We start from the raw sequence: 11,891 nt of genomic DNA on the forward strand, positions 1-11,891 counted from the left end.
ACAACCTTGACGACCGAGACGTCATGGGACATCTAGATGGACATCCGAGAGGACGACCCACAAACACAGAACTTCACTTGGGACATTCGGGCAGACGTCCACTGTGTAGAGAATTCATATATTTGTGACAAACACTGAGAAGAGAAACAAAGATTTTCATCAGATGACCCATCACTCAATGGACAAAACACACATGGATGTCAGGAAATATGTGAGGGAAATATGTGAACAATGAATTTTATATCATCCTCAACCATCACCATCCCATCTCTTCAACGGAAGAAGAGAATCGGCACTGTCAAAACAAATAGAGCACTTAACTTTGTTATATACAAAGGTTCGAACAAGCAATAATAATGAACCAATACACAACAACAAACTGTTGGAAATCAAGCTATTGTTAATATAATAATGCCAGCTGCATGCTTATATCATTAATATATATTTAATATATATATTAGTTAGTGCTTCTCCATCAGATGCTTTGTTGTAGTGCTTTGCTTAGTTGTATAGGTAGTGCCTTCTCATCAGATGCCTTGCTTTCGGCTGCTTTTTATTTCTATATGTTTTTCTTTCATGCTGTAGTATCATAATGATGTTGTATCAGCTCTCCTATATAATGGAGCATTCTCTTCAGGTTTAATACACATTTTTTGAATTACAAAGCTTATTAGCTCTTTCAATCACTATCTCAATATTTCTTTCATGGTATCAGAGCAGGTGTAATCCTGTCTCATCATTTTCGCCTCTTCAGTCAGTATTCGAGTTTTCTATTTTAATTTTTTTTTGTCTCTCTCTTCTACTCAAATCTATTCTTCTATTTCATGCCTAAATACGGTCCAGCTTTTGGAATGGCTATCGACTCATCCTCCTCTTCTTCTGATATTATCATCTCATCATCTTTATCCTCTCATCAAATGGAAACCTCTCATCTTTCGATCACCGCCCATAAACTGAATGGGCAAAATTATTTGCAATGGTCTCAATCCATATTAATGTTTATACGGGGAAAGGAGAAAGACGACTACATCACCGGAGCCTCAGCACTACCAGAAACCACAGCATCAACCTACAAAAGGTGGATAGCTGAAAATAACATGGTCATGTCGTGGCTCGTCAACTCTATGACCACTGACATTGGCAAAAATTTTCTGTCATTTGATACTGCCAAAGAGATCTGGGACATGGCAAAAGAAACGTTTTCAGACAAGGAAAACACATCTGAAATCATCCAGCTTGAAAGCTCCCTCCACGATTTACGTCAAGACAATCTTACGGTAACTGAATATTTCAATACCCTTACTCGTCTATGGCGTCAACTTGATACATTTGAGGTTCATAACTGGCAGTGTGTTGCTGATGGTTTGTTGTATAAAAAGATTGTCGAAGGGAAGCGTGTGTTTACATTCTTGTTAGGATTGAACACAAATCTTGATGAAATCAGAGGAAGAATTATGGGAGTAAAACCGCTACCTAGCCTTAGAGAGGCATTCTCTGAAGTACGTCGCGAAGAAAGTCGGAAAAAACTCATGATGGGATCCCATTAACAACTGAATATGGCAGAAAGCTCGGCTCTTAAGACTCAATTCGCTCCTATTGACAACCGTCAGAAAAATAAAGGAGGTAGGCCTTGGTGTGATCATTGCAGAAAGCCGGGTCACTCGAGAGAAACTTGCTGGAAGATTCATGGAAAGCCAGCAGATTGGAAGCCACGTCAGCCTCTTGAGAAAGAAGGACGAGGTAATCATGTAGGTACAAATGAACTATCACCACAACCTAAAGCAAGCCCTTTCACCAAGGAGCAAATGGAGATGCTCCAGAAACTATTACAGTCACAATCTGGTTCGTCTTCCAACCACATCATTGGATCCGGAACCTTGGCTCACAAAGGTAATTCTTTGAACGCCTTTACTGTTGGTAAGAAACGTAAAAAACCTTGGATTGTGGACTCAGGAGCATCTGATCATATGACGGGAGATGCAACAATTTTTGATACATATAGCTCATGTCAAAATAATTTAATGGTCCGAATAGCAGATGGTTCACTATCAAAGGTTGCCGGTATAGGTTCAGTTGTGCTGTCTAGGAATCTTATTCTCAACTCTGTTCTCCTTGTTCCTGACTTGGACTGTAATTTATTGTCAATTAGTAAACTCACTAAGGAAAAGAGGTGTGTTACTAATTTTTTCTCCACTCATTGTGAATTTCAGGATTTGGATTCGGGGAAGACGATTGGCAATGCTGAGGAATGCTCTGGACTCTACATCCTTAAGGAAAGCCACTATCCACAGGAACAACCTCAAACGGCAATTCGTGGTAGTTCTTTTTCGGTTTCGTGTCAAAATAACGATAGAGCAATTATGTTGTGGCACTATCGCTTAGGACATCCTAATGTTATGTATCTCAAGCATTTATTTCCTTCATTATTTAAAACTCCAAAACCTTTTGATTGTGAAATCTGTCAATTGTCTAAGCATGTACGGTCCCATTTTCCCATTCAATCCTATAAAGCGTCTCGCCCATTCTCACTAATTCATAGTGATATCTGGGGTCCATCAAGAATAAAAAATGTAACTGGTACTAGGTGGTTTGTCTCATTCATAGATGATCATACTAGATTAACCTGGGTCTTCCTCATGAAAGACAAATCTGAAACAAGCCAAATCTTTAAAAATTTTCAAATTATGATTCAGACACAATTCCAGTCAAAAATCCAAATTCTAAAGTCTGATAATGCTCGGGACTATTTCAACTCCATTCTAGGAGAATTTTTAGCCAAAGAAGGGATAGTTCACTTAAGTTCATGTGTTGACACCCCACAACAAAACGGCATCGCTGAACGGAAAAAATAGGCATTTGTTAGATGTTGCTAGATCGCTAATGTTTTCCACAAATGTTCCACAATTCTTTTGGAGGGAAGCTGTTCTTACAGCAGCCTACCTTATCAATAGGATGCCATCTAGGGTACTACAATTCCAAACTCCTTGTCAACTTCTCCTAAAACCCTTTCCAACTACTCGCCTCATCTCCACCATCCCACCAAAAATTTTCGGGTGCTCTGTCTTTGTTCATATCCATCAACAGTATCGAAGTAAACTTGATCCCAGGTCGCTCAAGTGTATCTTCATTGGGTATTCGTCACATCAAAAAGGGTATAAGTGTTACTCTCCGGTCACAAGGAAATTCTACAATTCCATGGATGTCACATTTTTTGAAACTCAGTCTTACTACCCTAAAATCGTTATTCAGGGGGAGACTCCAACCCAGGAATATCAATTTTGGACCCTTGAGTCATTTAGTGAGCCATCTATCACCACCAAAAATCCCACACCTCTTGAGTCATTGAATCAATCTTTACCTGCCGAAAATTCCGAGTTCATTGTTGACTTGCGGGATAATGAGCACATCCAAGAGGAAACGGAGGAAGGAGCACTTTCTCAACAATCCCATGAGGCTGAACCGGGTTCTAATCCAAGCAACATTCCAGGTGACAATCTTCCTTCCACAGATAGTACTGATAATTCTGAGTTAGAAAATAGTATTCTTAATATGCCCATAGCTTGGAGAAAAGGAGTTAGATCATGTACTCAGCATCCCATTGGGAACTTTATTTCTTATGATAAGCTATCACCTTCGTTTTGTGCCTTCACTTCTGGCATCATGGAGATACCCATTCCTCGGAATATTCAGGAAGCTTTCAAGTATCCGAAGTGGAAGGCGGCAGTCAATGAGGAAGTTCGGGCTCTGGAAAAGAATGGTACATGGGCAATTACTGATCTTCCAAGAGGTAAGAAACCAGTTGGGTGTAAGTGGATTTTCACAGTAAAGCACAAGGCAGATGGTAATGTAGAACGTTATAAAGCTCGGTTGGTCGCCAAAGGATTCTCCCAATCCTATGGCATTGACTATCAACAAACCTTTGCTCCAGTTGCCAAGCTCAACACTGTTCGTGTACTTTTATCCTTGGCAGCTAATCTTGATTGGTCACTTCACCAACTTGATGTGAAAAATGCCTTTCTCAATGGTGACTTAAAGGAAGAAGTTTACATGGACATTCCTGCTGGACTTGAGATGACATCAAATTTCAACAAAGTTTGCAGACTCCGAAAATCCTTGTATGGTCTCAAACAATCTCCCAGGGCCTGGTTTGAACGGTTCACTAAGGCAGTGAAAGGGTACGGTTTTGTTCAATGTCAATCCGATCATACATTATTTGTGAAGCACTCCCTAGGAGGGAAATTGGCAATTATCATTGTTTATGTGGATGACATAATTTTAACAGGTGATCATGAAGAGGAAATTGGCTTACTTAAAAAATTCCTAACAAAGGAATTTGAGATTAAAGATCTTGGAAACCTTAAGTACTTTCTTGGAATGGAGATTGCTAGGTCAAAGAAAGGTATAGCAGTCTCACAATGTAAATACGTTCTAGACTTACTGAATGAAACAGGGATGCTAGGATGCAAGCCGGCAGAAACACCTATGGACACAACTATCAAACTGGAAGAAAGTGACGGTAGTGCACCAAGTGATAAAGGGAGATATCAACGTCTTGTGGGAAAACTCATTTATCTTTCTCATACAAGGCCAGACATCGGCTTCTCTGTTAGTGTGGTCAGTCAATTCATGAATAATCCAATCGAAAAACACATGACTGCTGTGATCAGAATATTGAGGTACCTAAAAAGGACACCGGGAAAGGGTCTCTTCTTCCAAAGAACAACAAATAGAAAAATTGAGATTTTTTCAGATGCAGATTGGGCAGGTTCATTGACTGATCGAAGATCAACTTCTGGCTATTGTTCGTTTGTTTGGGGGAACGCGGTTACATGGCGAAGCAAGAAACAGTCAGTGGTAGCCCGTAGTAGTGCTGAGGTAGAATTTCGTGCTATGGCACTAGGTGTCTGTGAGGGAATCTGGTTGAACAGGCTGTTAGAAGAATTACGGGTTCCATCTGAGCATCCTATGGTTTTATGCTGCGACAACCAAGCCGCCATCAGTATAGCTAAGAATCCGGTTCATCATGATCGAACTAAACACGTGGAGATAGATCGACACTTTATCAAGGAAAAGATAGAAGAAGGAGTTTTTCAAGTCAGCTACACTCCAACAAACTATCAAAAGGCTGACATTCTCACAAAAGCTCTTGCTCGAGTTAACTTCGAAGATCTGACGGAAAAATTGGGATTGATTAACATCTACAACGTAGCTTGAGGGGGAGTGTTGGAAATCAAGCTATTGTTAATATAATAATGCCAGCTGCATGCTTATATCATTAATATATATTTAATAGATATATTAGTTAGTGCTTCTCCATCAGATGCTTTGTTGTAGTGCTTTGCTTAGTTGTATAGGTAGTGCCTTCTCATCAGATGCCTTGCTTTCGGCTGCTTTTTATTTCTATATGTTTTTCTTTCATGCTGTAGTATCATAATGATGTTTTATCAGCTCTCCTATATAATGGAGCCTTCTCTTCAAGTTTAATACACATTTTTTGAATTACAAAGCTTATTAGCTTTTTCAATCACTCTCTCAATATTTCAAACAACGTGCTATACACAATTTCAATACTTCATCACTCTCATCTTTCTCTAATTTCTGAAGAAGTTCTTCATCTGATTTTTATTCTTAGAAATTATACATAGAGGCTTATAACTTTAAGCATATACACCTCTGAGAGGCTTTTTTTTCTTTTTTTCTTTTTATTTTCTAATATAACTCAGAGCTTAAATCTTTGTAATATTTTCATGAGAGAGTTTCATTTTAAACTTCTGTGAAAGCAAAACCTATCATTCAAACATTGTAAGAATGTAGTACACTCAGGTTTCTTGATTCTTTTAGAGTGATTGTGAATCACCTAAGGTTTGTAAGGATTTGAAGACTTGAAACAATCTTTGTAAATTTTGTGGAGGATTGCTCCATTTGTGAAGAGGTTGCTAGCACTCCTGTGAAGTTAGAAAATAGTGAAAAATCTCAAGTGAAACTTGAGGAGTGGATGTTGGCTTGGTTAAAAACCGAACCACTATAACACTGTGTTTGGATTGAGTGATTTGGAGAGAAAAGAAAAGAAATAGAGAGAAATGTATTTCTCTTCCTTGTTTGGTTATCTTAAGTGGAGAGAAATGGGGAGAAATAGAGAGAAATGGAGAGAAACTCATTTCTCTCATAACCCTTATTTTCAATCTTCCCAAAAGTGGAGAGATTGGGAGAGAAAAGAAATCCACAAATATTTATATTTTCATAATACCAATTTTACCCCTGTAAAAATAAAAGAAATAAAATGATTGAAAATATAAAAAGGTTATTTTGGTAATATAACATAAAATAATTTATTTTCTTTTCTCTTAATGAAATCTAACCAAACAAGAAGGAGAGAAATCACAATCATTTCTTTTTTTTTATTTCTTACTTATCCAAACAAAAATGAGAGAAATTACAATCATTTCTTTTCTTTTCTTTTCTCTTATTACTTAGGTAATCATTTCTTTTCTTTTCTCTCCTAAATTACCAAACATAGCGTAAATCTATTTGCTTCCTATTCCCTTGACTATTTGATTTCCTCTACTGCTATAGCCATATCTGATATATAGACTATGTTAACACCTATCACTGATATAGCTATGATAGTTTTTATTGAATTTGTGCTAACCATCAAATTTTCTCACCCATCTCATATAGCTATATGATATTTTTTCGTTCATTGAATGTTAAGAGTTATAATTGCTTATGTATCTAAATCATAATATGTTAAGTCAAAAATCATTCACGGTATTTTAGTCAATTATACTGCACTGTTATTTTGCTTAATCAATTATCTGTTGGACATTTATCTTAATCATCCTATTCATATTTTGCCTTAGTTGCCTTCCATACTTCTTTGATATATCATTCTTTTCATTATTGCTAAGTTATCTTCTTTTCATTATTGAACAATTTGTTGCTAGTTATAATTTTTATTGGGGTATTATTAATTTTAATTTGTAGAAACCTAATTTACCTCCCTCTTAGATTGCTTTTTGGGTAACAGACCGTTTTTCAAATTAAAATATTTCAAATTGTATTCAATTTTGAGTTTTCAGTATTTATCGACTCTAATCTATCTGTTTTGATAGCAAAGAAAAAAAAAAGACTCCTAATTTCTAAATATACAGATATTAGACCATTGACAAATAGTTACATGCATTTTATTTTATTTTTCAAAAACAGTACAGTCGATTAAAAATTATACACAGTTCCAAGTTTGGCATCCTCAAAAAAATTTAAAAAGTCAAAAAGTCACTATCCTATTTAAGTCACATCATCTTATTTAAGTCACATCACCTCTCTATCACATCACTTCAAACCCAACCAATACCCAACTCATATTTCATAAAAAGTCAAAAAATACACTTATTTAGGACACCCCAAACAACCCGTCAAAAGCACATTATTGTTGGTTTGAATGAAAATTGTAAGAGTCTACTTTCTTTATGTTGAATAGTTGATTTAAGGTGTGGTGTAGTTCAAATTATTTTAGTTTAAGATATTATTGCATGAGAGTGTGAATAATTTTTTAAAAAAAAATTTAAGCAAGAGTCTTCATTGTGAATTTAGTTATATAGTTTTGATTTTTTTTTTTTAATAATACAAATTGCATGCTTACCTAGCCATTTGTCTTCTTATCAACTATAAATGATTAATTCAACCCCAAAGTGGTATTAAAAGATTTATGACACAATGATTAATTGTTTTTGACAAATTAATTAATCTTATTTATGCTATATTTGCAATTTGTATTCGTCAAGGAAGAGAAAGAGAAAGAAAAATAATAATAATAATAATATGATTTTGTGTGAGTGAAAATCTGACCACACTGCCCGTCTAGTGATCAGCTGGAGAGCACAAGCAGAATAGATGGCTTAAGCAACCTGAAACAGAAAGAAAAAGCTCCGGCGGTGGTTCTTCCACCCGGGGACACTCCGACGATCAAGTCAGTATATCTCTCAAAGATAATCAAGTACTAAACTGAATACTCAAAGTATAAATTACATACATTAGACCCACGGGGGTGCCTCTCTTTTATAATATACTCAATCCAAGTCCCACTAGAAGTATGACTTCTATGAACTCTAGTTCACTGCTTACTCTGGACTCTTTTAAGTGATAAAGATAAACTCCCTAAGAGTTTAATCCTTATCTTGATTCAATCCCCTTTGCCTTAGGATTCTCGCCCCTTATCTCGGACTCCGACATCTTCGGAGATGACCTCGGCTTCTCTGAGATTACCTCGGCTTAACTACCAGGGCACGTGGCACCTCGGCTGACACGTCGGCGTCACCATGCCACGTGTTGGTATCCAGAAAATACATCCCCACAACTGCCCCCTAGGTTCTATTACCTCGGCATTCTGAGGTGATGGAACCTATTCCGAAATTTTGTCACTTCTATTCTGAGTAATGGCTCAAAAACTATTTGGCCCAGATTATTTACTTTCAGCCGACGTGTTCTCTTCGGAGAACAAGGCTTCGGTCGTACTCTCCCATGCGTATGAACTGTCATGCATATCTAACTGTTTCTTTTACGTGTTTCGTCTTTATTGGAGCGTGCCAGTGACGCGCCTGAAGCTGTTTGTTCATTTCGTCTGCGTCGCCTGACGCGTGTGTTACCCTAGGCGTAATGATTACCCTAATTTTGACGCCGTTTCACATTTTTGACAAAACTTTTCTTTTGCCTCTATCTTTTCTTCACTTTTTCATTCCGTCTTCTTGATCTTTCTCTCTCTGAAAGCTCATTCTTCTTCGAATCTGCCATCGCCTCAATCTCTCTTCTGGATTTGCTTTTAACCCCTCATTCTTGCAAAGCCTTCTTTGCTGTTGCAACCGGTTTCTGGGTTCGGCGAACATTGCCTCGGCTTCCTTTGTCCTGGTAAGATCCTTTCCTTTAATTCTTCCATTCTTTTTATGTGCTTTTGTCTGTCTGTCGCCATTACTGATCTTGTTCGAGGTCTTGGTTTTATTTGTATCTTGAATTTGTGGCTTTTACCTTGAACTTCTATGCTTTTTCATCATTCTCTTTACCGCTGTTCTTGATTTGTTTCTGTATCTCTATTGTTTCTGAGAACTATACCTCTGTTCTTGAATCTGAAACTTCGTCTTTGTTTTCTCTTTTTTGTATCTGCCCCAGATCTGTGCCCTCGATTTTTATCTTCATACTTCATTGATTTGGGATTTGTCTATAGAACCCTTAATCTTTAGGGAAACCTGAAAAACACCCATCTTCTGAAACATATTCCTCTTAGTTTAATCCAACATAATGGGTATGTGGAGGCATAGGGTAAATACCCCGACAAAACTTGAATACTTTAGGCAAGAATTCTCTATCCCAGCCGACGTTCATCTTAAATTGGCTGGGGATAATGATACCATCGTGCCCACAGATCATACAATGCCTTTTCCAATAGTTGCTTTTACCGAATGTGGACTTCGGCTTCCACTTGATCCCCTTTTTCGTCAAGTTCTCCATTTCTATAAGCTGAACCCTATGCAACTTACTATCAATTCCTATAGGGTAATTAACGGTATTATTGCCTTAGCTAGGCAAGAAAACCTTAGAATCACCCTAGCCGACCTTCAATATTGTTATACCATGTGCCCTCTCGATCTGAAGGATAGGGGTTTTGTCTATTACCTTAAGCCGAGATCCACTCAGTACAAAATTATAGCCGACCTCCCAGACTCCAACAAGGGGGCTGGAGATGATTTTCTCATTGCTTCTGGAAATTGGGAATTTGGCCCAGATGAAGATGTCCACCTCTACCCTCTTCCTCGAACACTTACAGAGGGCAAGAGTAAGAGCCCTGAGTCAACACTTAGTCGTTTTTACTTAAGACTTTAATACTTTATTTCTGACACCTGTTTCTTTGCAGATCTTCATCAGCCACCGAAAAATTTTCGCCAATCCTTCTTCCCAGGAACAGATCTGAAAACACTTCTTGGCCTCCCAATCCATAAACGAAAAGCCCCAGTATTACTAAACTTCATCCCTACATACAAATCCACCTTACCCGACGTCCCAAGAAAAAGGAAAAAGAGCCTTTCTCCACCTACAGCCACAACCTTAACTGCTTCTACATCCCGAACAGATCAAGAATCCACATCTGACCCAGCCGATCTTCCATCAACTTCGGCCCCCTACTTAATACCAATTCCTGAACATAAACACCGAAGAAAGCTTGTAAAAATAGCCGAAATGGTTCGTCCAAGGCCTGTCGTCCAAGATCTTCTCGCCGACCTTCCAACTGACGCCGAAGCCGCACCAACGCAATCAATGCTTCCACCCAAACCAAAGAGGGTAAAAAAGGCTCAGCCTAAGGCCAAGGCTACAGATGCCGAGGCTGAGGATGCTCTGCTGATTTCAAAGCTAGCTGAAAGCAAAAAATCAGCCTCTACTTCAACCAAAAGGTCTGCTGAGGGCCAACCCTCAGGGTCTACACAAACAAAGAGGCCAAGGTCATCGTCTGCGACGACCTCGGCTTCGAAGAAGCCCGACGTCCCATGGGCCCCTGATCTATCCCTGGAGGATAGGCCCATCATGGCTAGTGAAAGTGCTGACGACATTAATGTTGCTGTCGCCCTTAGCACTGCTCTTCTTCTACCAAATGACTTGGAGCGAAATAGCAAGCTTAGTGAGTATGAAAATTATGCTCTTATGCTCCAACATTCTGCTCAAGTAAGTGTTTCTGTTTGTACTTGTGATTTTTTTTCTGTTCTTCATTGAGAGTACTGTCTCACATTTCTGTTTTTCTGCAGGCCATTCAACATGCCCACTCATTTGCCATGCAATCCTTTGAAAATCGTCAAAGGTTGGTTGATATGAAAAGGGAAGCATCTTCTATGAAAAGAGAGATCAAGTCTCTTGAAGCAAAAATGAAAAAGTTGGAGGATCAAGCCGAGGCTGCAACCAAAGTTCAAACTTTAGCTCTTGAGAAAGCCGAAGCTGCTGAGGCCGTTAGAAAAGTTGCTGAGGCCGAGAAAAGAGAGGCCGAGGTTCAGAAGGCCCAAGCGGAGAAAGAACTCCAGCAAGCTCTGGCTACAAAAGAGGCCGAAATCAAAGAGGCCGAAATCAAAGAGGCCGACGAAAAGGCCTATGCTCAAGGTATGGCCGACGTCGCAGAAGACTACAAGCTTCAAGTCAGGCAGGCATGCAACAGGGGATTTTCCCTTGGTTGGATGTCCTTGATAAAGAAGCTTGACCTTCCTGTTGACTCGCCATTGCGTCAGGTCGACGCTATTCCGTTACCGTTTCCTCCTCCTCCTCTTGAAGGTGAATCAGAGTCTGAGGCCGAGGCCGCTGATGAAGATGAAGAAAAAGATGATTGTGACGCCTTGGTGAGAAGACCCAAGAATGCTGCCGAAGCCAAGTCCCCTCCTCCTGCTGAGCAGGTTATGGACTTGACTTTGGATGAGGAGGGTGATGGGACTGAGGGGGCACCCAAGGAGACTGCCACTGGGCAACTATCGTCCAATCTTCTGTTGGTAGAAAGAAGTGTTGAGTCAACAATCGCTGAGATTGATGCCGAGATAGAAGCGGAGAAAGTGGCCGAGGAGGTACCACCAGAGTCATCTGAGGTCCCAGTCCCTGCAGTGGCTGATGCTGAGGAATCTTGAAAAAATTGTCCTTTGTACTTTTTTCCTTCCTTTTTTTTCTGTTTTTTTTTTTTTTTTTTTTTTTTTTTTGCGCTTTGTACTTTTTTACTTTCTGGGTAATGCAAAACTCTTTCTTTTGGCCGACGTGGTTTCTTCTATATGTAACTGCAACAGTTCTTCTTCTGGATGTTCCAATCTTGTGATATTCTGTTGACTATTTCTGCATAGTCTTGTACTTATGAAATTTTTGCATATTCCTCATGTTGC

General features: G+C 38.9%; 1 protein-coding gene across 1 annotated transcript; it reads left to right on the top strand.

The window, feature by feature from the left end:
• The first annotated feature begins 851 nt into the window (after positions 1-851).
• On the top strand, positions 852-1,547 carry LOC145797710 (uncharacterized). Its single transcript, XM_082885121.1, has one exon. It carries the CDS (start codon positions 852-854, stop codon positions 1,545-1,547), a length of 696 nt encoding a protein of 231 aa, XP_082741247.1.
• Positions 1,548-11,891: the final 10,344 nt, after the last annotated feature.

This window comes from Camellia sinensis, chromosome 8 (genome assembly GCF_055761805.1).
Source record: "Camellia sinensis isolate YWXY chromosome 8, ASM5576180v1, whole genome shotgun sequence".
Classification (NCBI taxonomy): domain Eukaryota; kingdom Viridiplantae; phylum Streptophyta; class Magnoliopsida; order Ericales; family Theaceae; genus Camellia; species Camellia sinensis.